General features: G+C 45.7%; 2 protein-coding genes across 2 annotated transcripts in view; both read right to left on the bottom strand.

Annotated features, from left to right (window-relative positions):
- LOC310918823 (ubiquitin carboxyl-terminal hydrolase 42-like) overlaps positions 1–25,105 on the bottom strand; it is a gene marked incomplete at its 3' end in the record, with an annotated part of 99,580 nt that overhangs the window by 13,030 nt on the left and 61,445 nt on the right. The window lies entirely within an intron of this gene.
- On the bottom strand, positions 8,502–18,253 carry LOC310918784 (olfactory receptor 4D9-like; the record flags this gene model as incomplete). Its single annotated transcript, XM_083877759.1, has 2 exons — positions 8,502–9,261; positions 18,006–18,253. The coding sequence occupies 2 exons, from the start codon at positions 18,251–18,253 to the stop codon at positions 8,502–8,504; spliced, it is 1,008 nt and encodes a 335-aa protein (XP_083733885.1).

The raw sequence follows: 25,105 nt of genomic DNA, 5'->3' as shown, positions 1-25,105 counted from the left end.
CTTTCTGTTTTTTCCTGAATTCATCTCTTCTGTTTACTGCTTCCAAATGCCACATGTGCATGAAGGATACCCCAAAGAAAAGCTGATGTGGTAGAAAGCAAGACAGGTGTTTGGCTGGTGTAAATCAGAATATCAGCTCTAGCAAGGAGCACTGATTCTTGGTCTCTGAGAAACACAGCCATTGGTTTTGCTAGAGCTGAGCTCACTTACACCATCCTCTCTCCTCTACAAAAAAAAGGGAAGTTCTGGTTAAATTATGCCATTCAGTGGATCCCAGCTTCACAAACAGACCAGGGCAGAGGTTTGTGCCTGGATTCCCCAACCCCAGTATGTGAACTATTGATCCTAGCATGTTTATGGAAGAATGTATTTCTGAAAATCATATATTTTAACATTTTAATTTCTTTCTATTAATTCTTTTCAGAAGTCTATGTGAAATGGTATTTAATAACTAATGAATTTACCTTTTCTGGCAAAAATTGGTAGTGATTTAAATGTCTGCCTTGATATGGGCTGCTGAGCTCTTGGCACGCTGCCACAGTTTATGGTTCTGTCAAATCACCTCCTGTCATGGATGCACTTGACCTCCTTAAGGAACCTCCAAGAAAACAGCTAAATTAGTCATTGGATGTGCAGTACTTGATTCTTCTCTCTAGAACCACATAATGAAGTTTTAGCATTGTTGGAATGTGCAGCTTCTTTAATTCAGCTCACGACATTAAAGGTCAGTGTTGAGTTTAATTTTTTATTAGCATTACAAGGGGTTTATTAATATGCATGTAGTATATTGATATGTATATATGTAGTAAGGAAAGGAAAGTTGTTTGATTTATTGAATTAATATTATAAGTGATCTGGAGAATTCTAGATGATGGCTTCTAGAGGTCACATGGTTCAGGAATAATATAAGTTACAAGAAATAATAAATACAACAAGTAATTACAGATAAATTCATGCACCTTAGAGCTTTAAGATCCCATGGCACCTGAGTTAGCACTCCAGAACCACAGCTGATGCCACAATTCTATAATTATCACCCTTGGAGCCAGAAACAAGCAGCACACTGAAAAGACAGAGAAAACTTGATCTAAAGGATGCAAAGAGGCCAAACCCTTCTCCAGTCTCTGCACACAAAGTTCACCCTCCCTCAGCAGGGAGCGAGTGCAGCAGCTCAGATCAGAGGCACTCTGGGTGCAGCCTCTGGTGCCAGTGCTGACATTTGGGCAGGCAGGTGGGTAAGGATTAGCAATTAATTAAATTAACTGAGGAATTCAATATCACTCCATTTATACACACAGCCAGCACAATGAGCCCTTCAGTTCTCCATGGAAGGAAGGAAGAATGGAGAAAATAAAGAATGTCAAGAAATGTTTTGATTTCAAGACACGAAATGAAATTCTGACCTTTAACAAAAGCATCAAAAAGTGACATGAGGAGGTTTTGCCTCTGGTTTGCTTTTATTACTTTCTTTTTTCTTTTTTCCTTTTATTATTCTGAATTCTACTTCCTCCTATCAGTTTTTTTCCCATCAGTTGTTTATATGTTTTGTGGGAGGTTTTTTTTTCCTACTGTCAAGAGGGATTTCATTTCTCACTTGTCTCTCTAAGGGAATTAAACTCAAACAGCTCTAAACCTCAATAATCCTTACAAGTCTGAAAATTTTCTCCCACTAAAGCATTTTCAGAATGCTTTTTTCTCTATCTCCTCATTGCTGGTGAAGTTACTAATGCAGTCATGTGTAGGTGCCATTGTGCTGATGCCAAATAAATTTTGGCTTTTTTCTTTTATATATTCTCTGTATTCTTTACACATATTTGTATCTCTGCTGCCTATTATTGTATTCTAGTAGTTTTCCCAGTACTTTTCCCTGCCCTGACAGGCAGAAAGACAAAACACATTCCAAGGCTCCTGTCCTATCTTGGGTCTCCCCAGGAGCCAAGGCTGAGACCAGCTCTTCAAGACATATTTTTATAAACAAGTTTAGTTTCCATCTGAGTGGGGAGGATTCAGAGAGGGTTGAACTGAGGGAAGTTGCATCACCTCTTGTGCTCCTAATTGGTGATTTTTGTCAATTATGCTAATTTGCTAAACTTATTTATAAAACTGTATTCACCCTGAGGGGGTGGGCATTTTGTGGATATTTTTCCAGATCTGCCCCTGGAGGCCTCCAATAAAGACCAGCCTTTATATTCCCTCCTATTCTAATGTTATCTCCAAAGTGTTTTATTTCCAGGTTCAGTGAGGCATCAGTGTTCACTTAGAGATGAAACTAGGAGTGCTCAAGGGAAGTGGGACCTGCTGGAGTGGAAGGCTCAGCTGTGATTTCCACAGGACAGAAGGAGGGTGTGGGTGGGGCCCCTTGCAGGTCACTGCCCAGGGAGTGTCCTGGGGATGTCTTTGTGTTGTGGTTTTGGTTTGAATTTCCAGCCAATGCACCATTTATGTGGTGGTTTCACATTTGCCCAATTTTGTTTACCAACAGGGAGATGGGATTTCTGGGAGAAAAAGGTGAAACAGGCTCAACTTAAAAGTAAACAGATTTTATTAAGATACGCTAAGAAAAGAAAGAGGGAAAAAACCGAGACATTCAAACACCTTCCCCCCACCCTCACAAACTGTTCACTTTCCCACTCAACACAGAGAGAAAACTATGATTTTCAGTCAGTTGCAACCATTTAGACACAATCCTGCATCACTCTGGGAGAGGAGCCTCTCTAGAGTCCATGGAGACATGCCATAAGGAAAGGTCTGGTGGATCTCAATGTCACAAATCTGCACTGCCCGGAGTTTTGCAGATTCTGTGCAGTCCCACCCATATAACAGTTTCTCAAGCTGCTTATGGTCCTCTGCATGTTTGGGGTATCATTTTAAGAATGCTCTTCTAGTATAAAACAAGGATTCTCTTCTTCTATCTCTAAAATTGTCTCTACCTCAAAAGAAATAGAGACCTCCTTATTTTTTCCCAGGAGCCAGGGACATGCTCTATTCAAAATTCTCAGTTAAATCTCATGTATATCAGTACACACAACCCTTTGGCTAGAACTTGCATTCCCCCAAACAGCATTATGATATTACAAAAAAATAGTCCATTTCCCCATAATTCACATCCAGAGAATTCTGGTCAGAAATGTCCATTTCCTCCATCCCTCCTTCCAACAGGCTTTATCAGTTCTTTTGCTGACTTTGTCTCAGTGCTGTCTCTCTACATTTCAAATCACTCTGTCTTCCATGGAGGGAAAAGGGTTCATATCTTTGCCCAGAGTCTTTTTTTTCTCCTCTCCAGGTGACTCCTAGAACTCCAAGGCCACAGGAGATGGTTGGTGGGGGGGGAGCAGGCTCAGGAAGGCTGATGGATGACCCTCCTCCACCCCTGGACAGACCTAAAGCAACTCCAACTTGGATCAGTCTCGGGGTTTTAATCCGGTTGTTTCCACCCGAGATTCCAAGGCTGGCTGGTGGTTCGTGTGGGCACAAACGGAGTGATTTTCCCTCTTGACCTCTGAAGGATTTAGGGTCTGCTGTCTGACTCTGTGTCTCTGTGTTCTGTGCTGAGCTCGGTGTTCGGCGCGAGAATGATGAGGAGTCTCAAGGTCTTGCTTTTCTGGTTTCTCGCGTTGTTTATTAGTTCTTATCTTACAATTCTCTGTGTCCGGCCATGGTGTTCACAGCAGCCTGGACACAAGATGACTCCCCTTCCCCTGTGTCCTGCCATGATGTCTACTGCAGCTCGGACACAAGGTGACTCCCCTCCTGTGATGGGAGGTCGCTACCTCTTATACAGATAACTACGTACCCATTGTTTACAATTCTATGCCAATGTCTATCACCTATACTAACAGGGTCATTTCTACTTTGATCCAATCCACTGAAACTATTTTGTGCCCACGTCACTACAGAAGATGGATGCCAAGGGAGAAGATGAAGAACCCAGGGCACCGCCCTAAAACCACCATCTTGTCCCTTTGCATCTACATTCTAAAAATCCATAACTACAAAATCTTCTGCACAGTGATAACTACACTACTCTCAGTAACACCTTTGTGACTTGCAATTCTTCTCTGTGTTAGATGTTTTTCTCATGGACCAAAATCAAAGACTGTGTCTTCCTGGGCTCTGTGCCAGGCAAACCCCCCTGCACAGACCCCAGACCCTCTTTTTTGGATCCCAGGCCTCTCTACCGAGGTCTGTGACTTCCCAGGGCACCCAGAGGGATGCCCTGGACTCCAACATCTCCCCCCTTTGTTTTCACAAAAAACACCTCTTTGGCTGCTTTGCCATATGCATTAAAGCAAACACGACTCGATCATGAGAAGAATTACAAGTCTCGATAAAATACATACAATTGTTTTCAAAATTTTCCTCCACAACCGTGAAAGGTTGAAGAAATCAAACATGCCATTCATCCATGATCCGGTTTCTTCTCCGAGTTTGTTCACTCCATTTCCCAACCTCTCTGTGCTCTCGTGAATTGATTCTGAACCATCTGACAAATTCATGCAATACAGAATGAAAAGAAAACCCAAGATATAAGTCCTTGCATGCAGAATGAAAGATGTCTGCAGTCTTGACATTGGTTCACATCTGCATGCTTTCTTCTCCACTCTTGAAGCCGTCAGAGCTTCTGCATTTGACATGATTTCCACATTCTTTGCAGAAATTCACTTGTGTTTTGTATCTGCAGAAACAAAAGCTACTTCTTTGCCATAGGTTAGTTAAAACTGTACTTTGATGGAAAATGCACAACTCTTGTTCAAACCTGAAATCCATCAGGAAAAGTTTCACATGCAACATCTGTGCTTGTTGATGAACACATCTCTCCTCTAGTTAAAGCCAAAGTGTGGCCAAAACCCTGGCCTTATCTAGAGTGATATCCTTTAATACATTTTTGGAACAAAGCTCTTAACAACAATTATGAAATGCTTAAACAACTAAAGAACATAAAGAAGAATTTTGAAATGTATCATGATACAATTCACAGTACTTATTACTTAAAACTTATTATCTTAAACTTATCTTATTTTACCAACTTATCTTACTTATTACCTTATTATTTTAACTTATTTATTATCTTAACTTTAACTTACTTAACTTAAAACTTAACTTATTCTCTTAAAACTTATTCTCTTAACTTATTTATCTTATCTATCTTATAACTTAATATACTTAACTTATTTAACTTATCTTAACATAAAATACATTTAAAACCTACATACAATAAAGCTTTAAATTTATAAAATATAAATCTATCACTTAAACTTTATCAATCCTTATCTTAAATTCAACTTTACTTACTTAACAAATCTTGAACTTAAAACCACATAGAAATCACTTCTAATGTCAATACAATACTAAAACACAAATCAACTTGGATCCAAATACATCAACACTATAATAAAAAATCCTTTTCCATGTCATGACAATAAGTCTTTTGCTCCTGATCATGCAGCTGCTTTGCAAACATCCAATGATTTCTGGATCTCTGCTTCTGAATTCACAAAACCTGTAACTTTAATTGAATTATTATTTTGCCTGAATGCAGCCCCTCCTAACCCCGAGGGTTACTGCCTTCCCCGGCATCCCTCCCTCTCCTGGATGAGGAGTGGAGACTTTAAAACTCTTATTGCTGCACATAATCCCTGCTTAAGAAAAGCCCTCCCTCTCCTGGATGCGGAGTGGGAACCTTAAAACTCTAAGAAAAGGGTAAACCCAGCATGTAGCCGAAGGATAAATGAAGAAAGGATGTGTGCAGTGAATTTAAGGGAAACCTGGCTACCTTTTGCTGAAAGGAAAACTTGAGGGAACTGGACTGACAATATCGAAGTGCCGCTTGTGGGCGGGGTCAGGCTCTGCAGCACTTGCTCTGAGGGGGTGACACCTTGGAGAAACTCTCCGCCCTGGCCACGCCTCCTCCCTGCTTGCTCTGCCTTTGCCTGCCCCGGTTCTGCCTGCGCTGGCACCGCCTGCCTCGGCACTGCCTGTGCCGCCCCGGCGCTGCTCGCGTCTCGCTCTCTGTCGGGGTTTGTCCCGCCTGGAGCGATCCCACTGCTCCAGCTGCATCCCACTTGCTCTATGCCTGCCGCAAGGATTTCTGGGATTTGTAGTTTCCCGCTTTGCACTTGCGCCGTCCATCTTGGCTCTGTCACTGCGCATGCACCAACCGCAAAGCTTTCTGGGGTTTGTAGTTTCCAACTCTGTACTTTCTCTGCCTGTTCCGGCTCCTCACTCGCGCTCCGCGACACAGGCACTGTTCCGCCCGCGCCGCCCCCGCAGCCCGCGCTGTCCCGACACGGGGCACTCCCCGGCCGCCCCCAGTCGCGATCGCTTTCGCGCGCACACGCCGCAGTGTTATCTCTCACCACTGACGCGATCTGGGCTTGTTTTCCCTGATTTCCCGGTGTCTCCTCCACTCCCCCTTCCCCCCTCTCTCTGTCCATCTCGGGGCTGAAGGAGAAAGGGCAGTGGAAAATTTGCACGCTGTGTCTGAACGCGCTGTGTCTGAGGGGGGGTGAAATGACTCCTGGATGCACTTTGTCTCACTTCTCCATCCCCCACTGCTGCGGCAAGTGTCCCGTGCTCACGGAACATGCCTTGAGAACAAGCATGCCCTTGTCTTGGGATGGATTAGAAGTTTTGACTTTCTCGAGACGCATTTCTGGGACTGAATTCCTGAGGACTGTGGCAAACACAAGGAAAGTTGGTGTCTCCCCTGTGCTAAACTCAAGGAGACCTGCTGACTCTCCTGTCTCGAGGGTTTTTTGACCTCCCTGCAGTAATCCTGAGGGTGCTGATATCTTTCCTTTCCTATTAAATCCAAGAGGAGGCTGATGGCTCTCCCCTTCCCCACCTCCTGTAAGAGGTGTATGAGACCCGTCTGCTGATAACAGACGACAGGACCTGCCTGGCTGCCGGCCAGCAAAAGAACCCGCTGCTCGCGGCTGGCAAGAGACAAACCCGGTGCTGGCTGCAGGCCAGCTGATAAGGTGTTTCTTCCTCCCTCCCCGCTACTCTGGAGAAGGTTTTCCCCTTATTTTTCCCGGGAGAGGGTCTCCTCCCGTGTTCTAAATTTAACTGTTCTTACCAAAATTGAAGAATGCAGTGCAGGTGTTCTCAAATTCAGTTCGGAGGTTTCCTGATCACCGACCTGCAGATTCCAGGTGATGAGTCCTGGGCCCTCGGAACTCGTCCGTCCGAGGTGAATTTGCAATCAGCTGCCGTCTCTGGTTAGAGATTTCTTCCCGTCTTCTCAGCTTGTCTTTCCTTCAGAGGTTTTGCTGTGTCCACTGGAAAGCACCGATTCTGCCCACACCGGTGTCCATTCGTGCCCGTTCGTGCCCTTCCGTGTGCCCACCCAGGGACGCCAATTCTCGGGGTTTTAATCCGGTTGTTTCCACCCGAGATTCCAAGGCTGGCTGGTGGTTCGTGTGGGCACAAACGGAGTGATTTTCCCTCTTGACCTCTGAAGGATTTAGGGTCTGCTGTCTGACTCTGTGTCTCTGTGTCTGTGCTGAGCTCGGTGCTCGGTGTTCGGCGCGAGAATGATGAGGAGTCTCAAGGTCTTGCTTTTCTGGTTTCTCGCATTGTTTATTAGTTCTTATCTTACTCAGGGCACCGCCCTAAAACCACCATCTTGTCCCTTTGCATCTACATTCTAAAAATCCATAACTACAAAATCTTCTGCACAGTGATAACTACACTATTCTCAGTAACACCTTTGTGACTTGCAATTCTTCTCTGTGTTAGATGTTTTTCTCATGGACCAAAATCAAAGACTGTGTCTTCCTGGGCTCTGTGCCAGGCAAACCCCCCTGCACAGACCCCAGACCCTCTTTTTTGGGTCCCAGGCCTCTCTACTGAGGTCTGTGACTTCCCAGGGCACCCAGAGGGATGCCCTGGACTCCAACAGATCAGCTCCCTGGAGCTCTGGAGAAAGGTTCTCAAGGTTCTCTCCTCCCTCGGAGCAGAGGCTGTGGCAGCCAAGCCCTGAGCAGGGCTGGTGTGGCCCAGGCTCAGGGCCAGCAGTGCTGGTCTGCAATTCTCCTCCTGTCCCCATCGGAGGGGCCGGGGACAGAGGGGACACTGCCAGCCCCAGCCACCCTCCCACAGGCAGCCCTGGGGGCCTGGTCCTAAATCCCGACTTGTGAGGTGATGTCAGCCCCGACTTGGAACTTCTGAGGTGATGTCAGCTCCTGGCCAGCCAGAAAAGGAAAAGGGCCGAGTCCCCTGGGACCTTTGATTTCAGGCTGGGTCTCCAGAGCCGTGTACAACACTCTTGTTCCTCAGCCAAGCTGTCAATCCATGCTAGAACTTCCTTAGGGAAAAAACACAACCCTTCCCATTCATGCTAAACCACCAGACTTTGCAGGTCATTTATTGCAGACAACTTTTATTAGGCCCTGGACATCCCACCACACTGCACCCTCCATGTGAGTGACCTTCCTAAACATCCAGAAAGTTGCTCACTGACTGAAGGAGCAGGAATATCAGTGATGAGCACAGTTTGCTCATGGAAACACCAGATTTGATGTCTTTGGATCTACTGCCCTGGCTGGTTTCTGTATTCCTGCTGACAGAAATATTTTCCCCAGTGTTCTCCTGATGGCCTTTTTCATCTCAGTGTTTCTCAGGGTGTAGATCATTGGGTTTAGCATTGGAGTGACCACAGTGTAAACAATGGAGACCACCTTGTCCCCAGGGTATTTCTTATAAGGCTGGGCATAGGTGAAGATGCAGGGGATGAATATTAAGCTCACAACAGTCACCTGTGCTCCACAGGTGGACAGAGCTTTTCGTTTCCCTTCTGTGATGCACGTCCTGACCTTAAGCAAGATGGCAATGTAAGAAATAATCAAGATTCCAAAAAGGGTGATGAGGACCCCTCCATTATTAAACACCATCTGTAGTTCAGCCATGCCAGTGTCAGTGCAGGCCAGCTTGATGACTTGAGGGACGTCGCAGTAAAAACTGTCCAGTACATTTGGGCCACAGAATGGCAGCTGGAGAAGAAAACCAATTTGTATAATTGAATGAAGAAACCCCCCAAACCAGGCAGCTGCCACCAGTCCTGTGCACATGTTCCAGTCCATGATGGACAAGTAGTGCAGGGGATCACAGATGGCCACGTACCGATCAACTGTCATCCCCACGAGCAGAAAGGCCATTGCACCTGCAATGAAATGGAAGAAGAACATCTGGAGGAAACACTGACTGAAGGAGATCACTGTGTGCTGGGTGAGGAGGCCTGACAGTGTTGCCATAAGGCCTCTGTTAGCAGTAGTTAGGCTAAGGAGTTGGTTCCTGTGCAGGCCCATGAGAACGAAACCTGAGAAATGAGGCCTGAGAATCTGCTGATGCAAGGAACAACATTTAAAGGACTTAGTAGAGCATGTAGTACATAGGTATACAAATTACTTGTGAAATATGATTACATGGTTACCAATAAAATGTTTCTATGGTGGGAGTTAAGCTTAGAGAATTAACTTTTATTTTAGCTAGAGCAAGCGTGCAAAATTTATAGCCTTTAGAAAGGTTACCTGTAAGATGAATGTGAATGTTTAAAGTAAAATACGTAGGAGGCTGCACGTAGGCTGATGAAGTAAGATTTGTAACAAAGGTATAAAAGATGAGCATCTTTTGTAACCAACTCGGGACCTTGACTTTGAGACGCTAGTCCTCAGGGTCCTCGGGGCCCCTAAATAAAGCACCGCATAAACTGACACTCTGTTGGTTTGTGTTTTCTCTGGGGATCGGGCAGCAGTTTTCTGGCGACCGCGGCAGGACCTCCGGAGGTGGCTGGGGCGGTTCGCGAGCCGATCAACTCCACGCCGGCACCAGGTGATTTCTGGGGAGTCATCGACCCGCGCCCGACTCCGCGCCTGACGGACGACTGTGAGAAGGTAAGCCCGAAAGGTGCTTTATTTTATTTTTTTTAAGGTTTGGGTGCCTGCCTAATAAGACGGGACGGCGATTCCCGCAGGGTTGGGCTAAAGACGTCTATGGTCTGGGAAGCCTAGGCGCCGACCGTCAGACGAGGCGAAAGCCTCGCAGGCTCGGCACTTGCCCCTCGCGGCGACGAGAAGTGGCAAGTTTGGTATTGGTATTGGTACTGGTATTGGTATTGGTATTAGTATTAGTATTGGTGTGTGTGTGTGTGTGTGAGCAACTTAAGGTGTAAAAAAAAGAAAAAAAAAAAAAAGAAAAAGAGAAAAAAAAAAAAAAAAAAGAGAGAGAGATGATGCCGTTTAAAACCTTTAAGGCTTTGGTACAATCTAATGATAAGGTCCCAGGGAATTCCCCCTTGGGATGTTTACTGGGAAGGTGGAAAAAGGAAGGATTCCACCAAGAGTTACATAAAAGTAAAAAGTAAAAAGATTGATTATTGTAATCATCGGTGGACACTATATGAAACTGGTGGCCCAGAGTGGCCTTTGAATGGATCTGTGAACCCTGATGTTATAACCCTTTTGATGTGCTTTTTACAAAATAATGAGAAATGGGATGAAATACCTTATCTTGATTTGTTTTATGCTCTCAAAAACAAACCAGAGATGGCCAGAAAATGGGTCTTTACAATCAGAACTTATATCACAACTGATGCCACATTGTAAACGAGAATCGAAACTTGATGGATTGCCATACATAGATCTTTTCTTTTATTTAAAAGAGAAACCGGCATGGTTAGTGGAATGTGGAATACAAGCACTAGTCTTAGAAAATAATCATTGTTTGGCTTGTGTCCAAGATAAGTGTTGTGTAGAACACCTGGTTTTGAAAAAAAAAAAAAAAAAAAAAAAGGGAGGAGATGATTTGGAAGCTGATTTATTTGTAAGACCCACTGCCCCTACCAACGTTCCCTCAGCATTAAGTTTTACTCCACTTACTCTCACCCCACCTGATTCTGTTTCCTCTCCCCTGGTTGCGCCTATCCAAAATGCTTCTCCTGGCTATTCTCCTTCTCTGCTGACACTTGCTCAAAGATTTATCCCTCTACCGACCCTCCTCTCCCACGTACGCCTATGTCATCGGCTCCTGTCCCCTATCACCAGTCCTCCTCTGCCGGAGTTGCCCATTGCTTCTATCCCTGGCAGCGATCGGGATTTGACTGTGGGGCGGGGATGAAGGGGAGGGAGATGCAGAAGGGACAGGGCGGAGAGCAGTGGTGGTAGAGGGGATGGCTCGGATGCAGCCAGGAAATATACTGGTCTTCAGGAGGATGGTGGGCGAGCGGGGATTCAGCTCGCCTTTATTTTTCTAGACCAGTCACAGGAGGACATTAGGAAAAGTTACAGGAATTGGAAAGCGGAAAGTTAAGAAGTTTGGACAAGCTTTTAGAGGTGGCGAGGACGTGGTGGCAGAACCGGTCGGGACAGTAATAGAGGTGGTTTTGGCAGAAGCTGTGGAGTATTAAGAATAAATAAATTAGAAGGACATTGAAAGTGAGAGTGCCCAAACTGGTTTAGTCAGTATGTTCAGCCTCAGTTGAATAGCATAGCCAGAGTCATGGATCTGTGAGGGGAAGCCAGGATCAAAGGAACAGATGGTCACTCTGTGCTTAGAAGGGAAAGATATCACTTTTCTTGTAAATATTTCATATTAAATTATGTAGAAGGGCAGATTGGAAAAAAAAAAAAAAAAAAAAAAAAAAAATTTGACTGTAATTATTGGAGCCACAAGGAAGGAGGAGATCTGGCCATTCCTGCAACCCCTAGATCTGAGCTTTGGAAATAAAACTTTAACACATAAATTTTTATATATGCCTGGGTGTTCAGCTCTGCTTTTAGGATGTGATTTTCTGGCAGCTCTAGAGGCAGTGATTACTTTTGAGAATGGTGAACTTGTAATGAGGATACCCGAGTCTAAGCCAGGAAAGATTTAAGGGGCATAAATAAGATAACTAAAAAGACATTTATTTAGTAGTTGCTAATCCTTATACATTGCTAGCATCAGTGAAAGAAATATACAAATGGTAAGTATAGACTAGTGCAGGATCTAAGGGCAATAAATAACATTGTCAAAGACATTCACCCGGTGGTGGCCAACCCGTATACTTTGTTAACATCTGTGTCAGAGAAATTCCAATGGTTTACAGTTATTGATTTAAAAGATGCCTTCTTCTGCATCCCACTGGCATTAGAAAGTACGAAATATTTTGCCTTCGAATGGGAAAATCCGGATACCGGACGAAAAAGGCAGCTCACTTGGACACGACTTCCCCAAGGATTTAAGAATTCTCCTACAATTTTTGGAAATCAATGAGCCAAAGAGCTGGAGGAATGGAAGACGACTCAGGTAAGAGAATCACCCTTCTCTTACGTTCTCCTCCAGTATGTGGACGACATCTTTCTGGCTACAGAACAACGGGAGGTCTGTTTAACCCTAACTATAGAACTGTTGAATATGCTGGGACAAGGAGGATATCGGGTTTCAAAGGAAAAGGCCCAATTAGTCCAAGAGAGTGTGATATACCTAGGCTGTGAAATCTCAAAGGGGGTAAGGAAATTGGGAATCAATAGAGTTGAAGCTATCTGTGCAATACCCACACCCCGAAACCACCAAGAACTAAGATCCTTTTTAGGAATGGTGGGTTGGTGTAGACTCTGGATACCAAACTTTGGGCTAATGGCTAAACCCCTTTATGAAGCTTTAAAGGAGTCTCAACTGCAGTGGAACAAACCACAGGAGAAGGCCTTCCTAGATCTGAAACAGGCCTTGAAAGAGGCACCTGCACTCGGCCTACCAGATTTAAATAAAGACTTTCAGCTATATGTCAATGAGAGGCAGCGACTAGCCCTGGGCGTACTAACCCAAACCCTCGGATCGTGGAAGAGGCCTGTTGGGTATTTCTCTAAACAACTGGACACTGTGAGCGCAGGATGGCCGGCATGCTTGCGGGCAGTGTCAGCCACAGTGATACTGATCCAGGAGGCCCGAAAATTGACTCTGGGGAGAAAGATGGAGGTGTTTGTGCTCCATATGGTACTGGCAGTTTTGGAACAAAAAGGGGGGCATTGGATGTCCTCTAGCAGATTGTTACAATACCATGCATTGCTCAGAGAACAGGATGATGTTGAGCTCAAAGTGACTAATTGCATCAATCCAGCAGAGTTCCTCCGCAGTGAGCAGAATGAGGGCGAATTAACACATGACTGTATGGAAACCATCGAACAGGTATACGCTAGCCGACCGGACCTGAGAGATGTGTCCCTGGAGGTGCCAGACTGGGAACTGTATACCGATGGATCCAGCTTCGTAGAGAATGGAACCAGGTATGCCGGGTATGCGGTGGTGACCCTCACGCAGGTGGTGGAAGCTAAGGCCCTCACCCCAGGAACATCTGCGCAGAAGGCTGAAATTATAGCAGTAACCAGAGCCCTGGTCCTGAGCAGTGGGAAAAAGGTAAATATATGGACAGATTCAAAATATGCATTTGGAGTTCTGCACGTACATCGGGCTTTATGGAAAGAGAGAGGACTGTTAAGTTCACAGGGGACATCCATTCGACATCGGAATGAGATCCTGCTGCTACTGGAAGCTGTGTATAAGCCAGTGGAAGTGGCTGTGATGCATGTGAAAGGACACCAGAAAGATGAGAGAAAGATTTTTCGAGGGAATCGGCTGGCTGATTTAATCGCACGAAAAGCTGCTAGAAAGGTCTGGACTGAAATGGCACCGATTCCAACGAAGGTAGGACCAGTACAACCTTATATGGGACAAAAACCCAGTTATTCCGCTGAGGATGAGAAATTGGCACAGCTGGTCCAGGCCCAGAAGAATGCAATGGGATGGTATGTGACTGGGACTGGCCAAGTAGTGGTCCCTACCAAATTGATGAAGGTGATTTTAGAAACTGAACATAATAAATGCCACTGGGGAGCAGAGGTATTGGTAAAATTTCTGAAGAGGGAAAGTATCTCTAACCAGATGTTAACAATGGCTAAACGAGTGAATGCCATGTGCCCAGTGTGCCTTAAAAATAATCCAATAGTAAGGAAGCAGATACAACTAGGGAAATTACAGGTAGGAGCAGAGCCAGGAGATTATTGGCAGATAGATTTTTCCGAATTGCCCCGATCACAAGGATACAAGTATCTGCTGGTGTATGTCTGCACGTTTTCGGGATGGCCAGAGGCCTTCCCTTGCAGAACTAATCAGGCCAAAGAAGTAGTGAAAACATTAATGAGAGAAATCATTCCGAGATTTGGGGTTCCATTAGGGATCTCTTCTGACAGGGGACCTCATTTTGTGGCAGGAGTGGTACAGACAGTCGCCCGATTGTTAGATGTTACCTGGAATTTGCATACCCCATGGAGGCCTCAATCCAGCGGGCAAGTAGAGAGGATAAATCAAACCCTGAAAGGACAGATTAAGAAAATCTGTCAGGAGGCCAAAATTCAGTGGCCTCATGCCCTACCATTAGCCTTGTTAAGAATTAGGATTAAACCCCGGGAGAGGATAGGAGTAAGTCCATACAAGATACTGTATGGCAGACCATATCATGCTACAGTATTAAAGGGAGACCCTCATGTAGTAGGGAATGATGTGCTTTTTAATTATGTATTGTCTCTGAATAAGGTACTTACTGCCCTAAAAGGAGCCCTGCAATGGAACAGACCCCTGCCGCTGGAAAATCCTGTCCATGACATCCAGCCGGGAGACCAGGTCTATGTGAAGAATTGGAACACAGACCCTCTGAAAGAAACATGGGAAGGCCCACGACAAGTGATCATGACCACCTTCACCGCAGTAAAAGTCGAGGGGATCGACAACTGGATACATTACACCCGAGTCAAGAAGGTGCCGACCCGTTGGGAAGTTCAACCGTTAACCCCCACTTGAATGGTGTTCCGGCCCAAGGACAGATTCTGATGGTTGGGTTCTTGCTGATCTGTTTATTACCTTTAACCAATGAATTTTTAGTTATTACAGAACTTGAACCCAAAATAGTGATGATGGAAGGAATGAATGTGTCTATGACCTGTCTGTTCACAGACAACCAGAAAGTTGGATCCGACGAAATCAATATAAAGTGGAGGAGACAAGGGGCAGAACAAATTCATACAGGTATAACTATGGTTTGGGATGAGGATGAGCAAAAAGGAAATACCACCCTGCAACTATCCAATGTCACAATTACTGACAGCGACGTTTATCGTTGCGTAGTCTGGATAAGAGAGAGTTTTGATTATGGGAGTTTCAAATTGAAAGTTTTACCATGGGATACTGGGAAAATAAGTGAAGAAACTGTAGCTGTAAAAGTAACTCCAGTCTCAACTCAGGTGGATATGTGGGACAGACCTCCTTTTGAGAATAAATTGTACCTTCAAATTGGAAAAGGAATGTTATCAGGATATCCAAGTCAAGTGGTGGAAACAGAATAAACATCAGCAGTGGGAAAGACAGCTGGGGAATATAAGTTGGTGGACTCTGGGAACTTATGGGAAGGGGTGGCTGAATTATACTGATCCAAAGATAGGAGAGACAGAAGGTATATATCTGTGCATAGTGTCTTGTGGAGGGAAAGGGAATTTTGGGTTACGAAAGGTGGAGGCAAGGGCCCACTTAGGCTCTGAAATTAAGGCCCAACATGGAGAATATCAAGTGACCAAAGGGAAGGATGTGATTTTTACTTGTGAAGTTAAAGAAGGCCAGCATTTTTCCGAGTATGGATGGTGGTTTGGGAAAAATTTTAACATCTGGAAGGAAGTATCAGATAGAAAGGAGATTAGGAGAATCAATTATCCTGATAGTAAGGAATGTGCAGCCGGGAAAAGATGAAGGCATTTACTAGTGTTGGATAGCATAGGATGATTGGTGGGCACATGCAAGAACGATGATGTACCTAGATGAGATGAGAGTGACTCGGCAGGTAGATAATGAGGTAGGGTTACCAAGAAACTCTAAACAAGAAAATCTGGTAGTAGGACTGATATGAGATTTTGGAAAAACCCAGAATGTGTCATCCATAACTGCTTGTCTACCTTTACCCCATGCAGCAGGGGATCCCATACCCTGGGGAATTATTCCTATCACTGAAATGCCTCCGATCACCAGAAATGGGACAAAGGAATGTAGGAAAGAGTTGCATAACCGTACTGAGTGGACAGTTAAAACAACAACTCTCCGCAAACAGTGGTCATCACCTGGAAGTAGAGGGGATTGTGAAGCCTTACCCAATTCCAAATTCATCATGATTGGACGATTCAAAAATGTAGGATGGTGTGAATATGATGAGGTACAATCACATAAAATGCCCATTACAAAATATTACTATGAAGTGGTTTGCCAGGATGGCAAGGAAGAGTGGACTACATGGCAAGCAATCTGGGGGCCAAGCTTGCTGGAAACATATAGTTATCTGCGGAAAATTGGATGGTGTGTACAATGGACTGGTAGAAAGAACCAGACACATGCCCATGTCCTGACAGCAGAAACAAGTCATAGGAAAATGACAGAGAAAGTAGAGTCATGGAATTGCACAAGGGTAATTACGTGTGATACACCAGGAGAGCAGGTAGGGCTGGTACCAGTGAAGATTTTGCTGAAATGGGGATGTGAATGTAGAGGATACAACCACTCTATAAAAGGAGAATTAAAAGGACAAAAGCAGGTGAATTGCAAAACTACTACTATAAGGAGTCCAGGGAATTTAGTATGGGTCATGGGACATGGAATGTGGACCACACATATACCTATAGATGGATTGGTAACCCAAATAACATTGGGAGTGCCCACATTATGCCCATTCTGGAAACAATCAAGATTGACAGATTTGGACATAGGAAGGAGGAATAAAAGAGAGGTCATAGAGGGAATAGATCCAGAAGATGAGTGGCATGAACCATCAGGAGGGGTCAAATTGGATTGGATGTTAGAATCATTATTTGCTCCCATATCGACCTATAGAAATAGGGAAATGCTGTACCGGCTTTTGGGACAAACTGAGAGATTAGCATCAGCCACTAAAAAGGGGTTTAAGGATTTGAATTTGCAGCTACAAGCAACTAGTAGGATGGCTATACAGAATCGAATGGCATTGGATATGTTGTTATTAAAGGAACATGGTGTCTGCGGGTACCTACATGATAGAACAGATCATTGCTGTATCCATATCCCAAACGTTACAAAGGAAGTAGAAAAAGACATAAGTCAATTGGATGATATAGAGTCTAAGATACAGGAAACCAAAGAAGATGCTGAACACAATTGGATTAGAGCAATATTTAGCTCTTTAGGGATCCAGGTTTCTGGTTGGATATCCTCTGTCATTCAATATGTAATAATGATTATAATCTTGGTTGTGATTATTTTTGTAGTATATCGTTGTTTCTTAGGAATGATCTTTAGGGAAAGGATGCATATGAGAAGAGTCATGAAGGCCATGACCCGAAATGAAGTCATGAAAAGAATCACTCCACCACCATCTTATATAGAGACTGCTGCATGAAGAAGAGAATTGAGCATCCTTGCAACTGGTTGAAGAATGCTCAAAAGGGGGGAGTTGTTGCCATAAGGCCTCTGTTAGCAGTAGTTAGGCTAAGGAGTTGGTTCCTGTGCAGGCCCATGAGAACGAAACCTGAGAAATGAGGCCTGAGAATCTGCTGATGCAAGGAACAACATTTAAAGGACTTAGTAGAGCATGTAGTACATAGGTATACAAATTACTTGTGAAATATGATTACATGGTTACCAATAAAATGTTTCTATGGTGGGAGTTAAGCTTAGAGAATTAACTTTTATTTTAGCTAGAGCAAGCGTGCAAAATTTATAGCCTTTAGAAAGGTTACCTGTAAGATGAATGTGAATGTTTAAAGTAAAATACGTAGGAGGCTGCACGTAGGCTGATGAAGTAAGATTTGTAACAAAGGTATAAAAGATGAGCATCTTTTGTAACCAACTCGGGACCCTGACTTTGAGACGCTAGTCCTCAGGGTCCTCGGGGCCCCTAAATAAAGCACCGCATAAACTGACACTCTGTTGGTTTGTGTTTTCTCTGGGGATCGGGCAGCAACAGCAGCTGGGGAGTGTTGACCGAGGAGTCGCTGATGTCGAGGAAAGCGAGGTTGGCCAGGAGAAAGTACATGGGGGTGTGGAGCTGCTGATCCACAGCCACAGTGGCAATGATGGTGAAGTTCAGGAGCCAGGTTATTACATAGATGACTAAGAAGATCACAAAGAGACAATACTGCAGCTTGTGACTCTGTGTCAGGCCCAACAGGACAAATTCTGTCACAGTGGAGGTGATGTTCTCTGATTCCATTCTTTATCCCTGCACAAACAAGAGCTATAAATGTCTGTTGGACTATAGAATTATTAAAACATAGAATCATACAATAATTTCTGTTATGGAGGGATTTCTGGAAGTCATCAAGTCTCACAAAGTCTGTGGAATGTTCAAGTATATGACCAGTCTTAGAGGAAAAAAAAATAAAAAACCAAACAAATTCCCTTACATTTAGTGAGAAGTTAGGATGTTTCAATTAGTGTCTGTTGCCTTTCATCTTATTGTTGTACACCTCCAGGAAGGCTCTATCTGCTCTGTATCCTCATCTCATCAGTTGGTTATACACAGAAATGAGGTCTCCCCTTAGCCTTCTCTTCTATATGGGTGAACCAATCCAGTTCTCAGCCTCTCCTGAATGTCATGAGATCCAGCCCAGTGATAAATTTGGAGGCCCTCCAAGGATGTCAGTGGAGTGAATGTATCACTGACTTTCTTGTCCTGGAGTGCTGTGGTCTTGACACAGTCCTGCACTGATGGAGGGCTGGGATCATTCCGCTGCACTCACTGGCCAGACCTTTGCTGGCAGAGCTGAAGCTCTTTGTCTCCTTCTTTGACAGGGGAACACATTCCCATCTCCTGTTCAGCTGTTTGCCCACCAGGGTCATACAAAGCTGCTTCCTGGACAGACCACTGGCCTGATTGCACAGGCCTGTCCTTTCCCAGATGCAAAATGTGTCAGATTTTATAATGTTCATATCAACCTATTTTATAATGTTCCCAGATCCTTGTGTCAGATTTTATAATGTTCATATCAACCTATTTCTCCAAACTGTCCCTACAAATATCAGCCCTGCCATCCAGTGTACTCACTACTCTCCCCATTTTGCTGTGCTCAACAACTCCTATCATCACATGCCTTTGTATAAAGTCCCACTCTATTTCCCTTGTAGGCCACTTTCTGGTACTGGAAGGCTGCTGAAAGGTTTCCTCAGAGCTTTCTCTTCTCTCCATACATTAAATAACCCCAGCTCTCTCAGCCTATTCTCACAGGGGAGGGGCTCCAGCCTCCTGACCATGTCTGTGGCCCTCCTTGGATCAGGAGGTCCATGGCCCATTTGTGCAGGTCCATGTGCTCCTTTAGCTTGGGGCCCCAGAGCTGAACACTGTCCTGCAGGTGGGGTCTCAGGAGAGGAGAATTTATGGGCAGAATTATCTCCCTTGACTTGCTGGCCCTGCTGCTTTTGCTGCAGCCCAGGATGTGATTGGTTTCTGGGCTCTGAGTGGACATTGACAGGACATATCCAGTTTTTCATCCACCAAACACCCTCAAGTCCCCCTCTGCAGGGCTACTCTCAATCCAAGCATTGCCCAGCCTTGGGACTGCCCTCACCCATGTGCAGGACCCTGTCCTTGGGCTCATTGAACTTTCTGAGGTTTGCCCCAGCCCACTTCTGTCCTGTCCAGGTTCCTCTGTGTGGCCTCCCTTCCCTCTAGACCATGGACCACACCACTCAGCTTGGGAAGCAGCACCTCTGCCTGGAGTGCACCTCACCTAAAGCAAGGACTGGCAAGTGAGGCTGAGCTGAAGGTTATCCATGGAGCTGAAGCTTATCCATGGAGCTGCAGGGACTCTGTCTAAATACAGGCAAAAGAGTCACCCACACAGGACCTGCTTTCTCTAATCCTCCACTCCCACCCTTATGGCTGGTTGGACATGTAAATCCACATGAGCCAGGTGATCTGTGCAATAAAAAATAAGTCAGGACAAGGGATGTGGCTGTCTCAGCTCCCATCAGAGTCAAGAAGTCTGGAGAGGGAATGTGCTCACCCTAAAGATAACATCACTGGCCAGGCTACTCCTCCTTAGGCTCTATGGACAGATCAGTCTCCACCCCAATTTCTTTCCAATTCTGCTCTTCCCTTACGTTACATTATCACAAAGATCTCTGCATCACAGTCCTTTTTCAAACTTCTTTTCACTCAGATAAATGGCATGAGTTAAAAATCACAGAGACAGTGTCTCGAGTTTCAGAAAAATAAAGTTGTAATATCCTGTGAATTTGGAGACACTCTGGGGAAGTTCTAAGAGAAGATGACAACTGCCCACCTGCACCCACAACCCAAGATGACTGAGCCATTTCCACAATGGAAAGTTGCTACCCCTATTTGGCTGCTGAAAGAAAAATCAAATTTTTTACATGCAAAATAAAACACAACTTTTTTACTTCCCCCCTATAAACTGTTAAACTACTCCCAAAATGGAATTTCAGAGAACTGTAGAAATGAGAACTTTCTGCACATTTCCATTGCCTCTGGTGAATACTCTGCAGGGATCCTTTAATTTCTTCCCATCCCAGTTTGCTCCTTAGTGTCAGTGAATAATTCCATTTTAAAGCCTTATATACATAATAATCCTATTTTTTGCTTGAAAACTTTGGTTTTCCACAGATCCAAAAAGGAAAGACACTTTTGGTATGAAATCACGTTTTCTAACAATCCACAGTTAATCCTGTGTATTCTTTGTTCTCATTTCCCATAAAAAATGGTATTTTCACAGAAGCTTGGAGGAAAAGCAATTTGCTTTCAACTCTAACCCAACCTTTCTCTTTTGCCTCAGTAATCTCCCTAACATAAAAGTAAGACTGAACTCCAGCAAAAACCTGAAATACAGAAATGCAGAGACAGGAATGACTCATGTCTGCCTTCCCTCAGATCTCTCCCAACACATGCAGAGTGTCTCTGAAGATGACTCTGCTAAGTAAGATTATATATTAAAAGTGATAAACAAGCATTTTCAGGTCATTTTCTCTTCCACTGTCACTGGCAGCCTGTGGAATAACTCATCCTCAAAGTATTTTTGGCAAAAAGAGCAAATAACTTCAGTAAACTCCTGTTTCTGTGATCCAACTTCACACAAGCTACGAGGTGTCATTCTCTAGTTACAAGATAAAACAGCTCAGCTCTAGTCAGAGGAGCAGGGCATGCAAACCTACCTCCAACACAAGACTCCAACCACCTTCTCTCACAGGATTCCTGATGCCTTTGTTGAGGGAAATGATGGGATTCAAGAAGAAAGCAAAATCTCAAATCACCTTGCACTTCTGGTCATTCCAAAAGAATAACAATAATATAATTAGCAACTAGATTTTGTCACCATGGGGCCAATTAAAAAGTTCTTGTAGTGCTTCACCTCATGTGGATCAGGACCACGTGCAGATGCAGGAACCTTGTGATAATTGGAGCAGAACTAAAATGGGGATTTTCATGGCAGTGTAGTCACTTTTTTCCTGTTCAAGATGAAAAATGGAAATTATAACTCTCCCAACCACAGCCTTGCTGCCCTGGAACTTATGTTCAACTGTGCTCTGAAATAAAAGTTCAGTCATTGCTACAGGATTGTCATATCAGTAAAGCCTTCAGGGCAGTGATTATTCCAAAACACTTCTTTGCTCCTTTACAAACTGAATTTTTCTGGTTATACAATACAAACTTGGTCTACAAATGCACAAAGGGGCACAGATGCCCAGCAGCAGGTAAAGAACCCACAGTAACCTCACCAGAGAAATGGACCCTGACTCTTCCAAGGGCTCTCCCAGGAGATCCAGCAGCCCCAGGGTTGGGTGTGAAACCTGTTCCAAGGAGTCAGCGGGAGCAGCTTCTGGGTCAGTTTATAGACTGAGGCAGAGTTAATGCCCAGGAAATAAAGGACCCATCATAGAATGAAAGGAGAAAAGCATCTCAGATGGTTCTGAGATTGACTAGGGATGTTTAGGGGAGGAACCACACTTGTGTGGCCATGCCCTGCTCCTGCTCAGTGCAGTCAGGATTTCCTGTCTGGCTGAGGGATCTCTATTGGGAGCTGGTGTGTGTGGGAGCCCATGTGCTGCAGCTGGAGCCACAGGGCCCGTGTGTCCATGGTGCAGCTGCCACGGGCCTGCTTGGCCACCTGGGCACACCTGAGCTCATCTTGAGCCCCTGTCAACCAGCACTGCCCGTCCTTGCAGCTTTCCAGCCCCTTCCCTAAGCCTGGAGCACTGCAAGGGCTGCTTGTGACCCATGGGCAGGACCCAGCACTTGGCCTTGTTGAGCCTCCTGCCACTGGCCTTGCCCCATGATCCAGATCCCTCTGCAGAGCCTCCCCACCCTCCCAAAGCTGCCACCCAAGCTGGTGTCTGCCAACTCACAGGAGTGCACTCAACCCCCCATCCAGACCACTGGTGAAAGGTACTGAAAAGGACTGGCCCCAGTACTGAGCCCTGGGGAACACCAATTGTGATGGGTCACCAGCTGGATTTAACTCCCCTCCCCACCACACTCAGCACTCACCTGCCCAGACTGGTTTTTACCCAGTGCAGAGTTATGTCCATCCAGGCCATGAGCAGCCAGTGTCTCCAGAAGAGAAAACTGGATCAAAGGCTTGACTGAGCTCCTGGTAGATGATACCCACAGTCCTTCCCTCACCCACCAGGTGAGACATCTTGTCACAAGGAGACCAGACTGGCCAAGCAGGACCTGCCTTTCCTAAACCCCTGCTGGCCAGGCCTGAGCAGGTTTTCCTGTACCTACCATAGGATGGCACTGGAGATGATCTGTTCCTGTCCTGGCACCAAGGTCACACTGTCAGGCCCACAGTTCCCCAAACCCTTCTTCTGGCCCTCCTTGCAGCTGGGGCTCACATTTGCTCACCTCCAGTCAGCTGGGACCTCCCCAGTGAGCCAGGACTGCTGATAAATGACTGCAGGTGGCTTGGTGAGTGTTACCACTCCCTTGGCACCACTGCATGAGTCCCATCCAGCCCCACAGACATATGTGAGCCTCAGCTGTGTACAGGTCACTGCCCAGTTCCCCTTGGATCATGGGGCTCCATTCTGCTCTCCATCCCTGTCCTCCAGCTCAGGCAGGGGAGTACCCCAAGAACAACTGGTATGAATTGCAGCATCTTTTTGGGTTCCAAGCAGGATATGTGGAGCCCTCAGCAGGCATAAAAATGGCTTAAAAGCATCAGTGAGAGACTGCAGGAATGAGGCTTGTCCATCTCTCAGCAAAGGAGGGTGGCAGAGCACTCACTGTACCTCACAGCCCTCAAGGGCAGGTTCAACCAGCAGCAAAGCCAAGAACCATCCTGGACACAGAGAGAAACACAGATGCTTGTCCAGGATTTCAGCCTCAGATTTACACATTTTTAAGCTGTGAGAAAGGACAGGGTAGTCACAACATGTCCTAAAATCTTGGAAATTGTCCCAGTCAAGTCTAAACCATGGTTCAGTGGAAATTAAGGGGTACAAGGGAAGGAAATACCAACTTTAATTAGGAAATCAGTGTCTTACAATTTGTGAAAGAATGTGTAAAGCAGACTAACAATACAAATAGTGCAGAACTATGACTGGTACAGAAAACCCAGAATTAAGCCTTGCTGTCTTTAACACTGTGTTACAATTTAGCAGTCAGCCCAGAGCTGACCCCAAAGCAAGGCACCAGTGCAGATCACTGAGCTGTGCCAGAATGAGACCAAAACTCCAGGATCAGCCTGGTCACAGACACCACATGCCCTGGTGCCTGGAGAGATGTGGCTGTCACAGCCAGACCCTGGACTTGCCTGTACAAACTGATAAAGAGGTGCTCCTGACCCTGAGTGCCTCAGCCTGTTCCTGCCTATTGCCTCTGCTGGGGGACCAGTGATGCAGCCCTTGCGGGCACACACAGCCCCTCCAGTGCCCAGAGGGGTCACTGCCCCCTGAGTGCAGCCCATGGGCAGGCCCATTCAGGCCCCAGGGGAGTGAAGAGTGCAGCTCCTGTGAGAGTCCTGCAGCAGGGCAGTGTCAGATGGGAAGGGAGCTCGTTTGGGGATATCTGATCAAACCAGCCATAGAAGGCACAGAGATAAGCCAGATGTGATGAGAGGCTGTGATGAGAACAAACCTGATCAGCCACCCAAAGGGGTAAGGAGGTGTGAGGCTGAGAACATTTATTTTTACAGTAGAGAAGTAATGGGAGACACAGTCATAAAACCTGACCAATTAGTGTTAACAAGGCAAATAACCAGAAACAAATGGCATCACTCACAGCAGCTGATGAGCTCTCAAGAAGCTACAGGCAGCCCAGGACTTTGCAAGGGATAAGGATGCAAAGCTCAGGGTCCAGGATGTCAGATGAAGACAGTGGGATGGCAGCAGTTGAGGAACTGTGCAGGGACAGGGAGCAACCAAGAGGGGTTAGACAGAAAAGCCTTGTAAGAACCTGGCTGGGTGTAAACCTGGGCCAGTCACTGCTGGGCTGGCTGAGCCCTACACTTGACCACCACAGTCCTGCCTTATTTCATCTCTCTGTAACTCTCTGTGCAACCTCCCAGGGTCCCATCTGTGTGCTGCAAGGACCAAGTGCCAGGTGCTGGGCAGCCAGCAGGTGTGGATTTGGGGCCAGCTCCTGAAATCAGATCCAGGGACAGGGAGAGCAGAGCCCCAGGCTGTGGCAGCAGCTCCTGAAGCCAGTGGGAACTCACCCCCCAGCCCCTGAGGCAGGAAAACAACATGTCCACAAGAGCAGCTGCTGGAGGGGGAAGCATGTGCAAGGGGAGTGAGGGGCTCCATGCCAGCAGCTGGAGCAGGACAGGCACTCCCAGCCTGTGTGCTGATTCTGGGAGAGGCAACTCCCACAAACCAGGTGTGCAGGAGTGTCTCCAGCAGCAGTAATTCAGAGCAGATGGCAAGTAGGGGACTCCAGGGATGGGCAGGGTTATCAGGAGGGCAAGGGATCCATGTTGGTACCTGGAGATACCTGAGAGTGTGATGTGCCTTTGGGATGAGCATCTGAGTGAGGCCATGTCTGGTGTGTCAGGCTGGAGCAGCTGGCAAGGAGGGGCCCTGTGGGCTGGGTCAGGAGGCTTGTGCT

Source organism: Zosterops lateralis (genome assembly GCF_965231275.1).
Source record: "Zosterops lateralis genome assembly, chromosome: 24".
NCBI classification, from domain to species: domain Eukaryota; kingdom Metazoa; phylum Chordata; class Aves; order Passeriformes; family Zosteropidae; genus Zosterops; species Zosterops lateralis.
The sequence above is the reverse complement of the archived record's forward strand: the minus strand, read 5'-3'. Positions and strand labels throughout refer to the sequence as shown.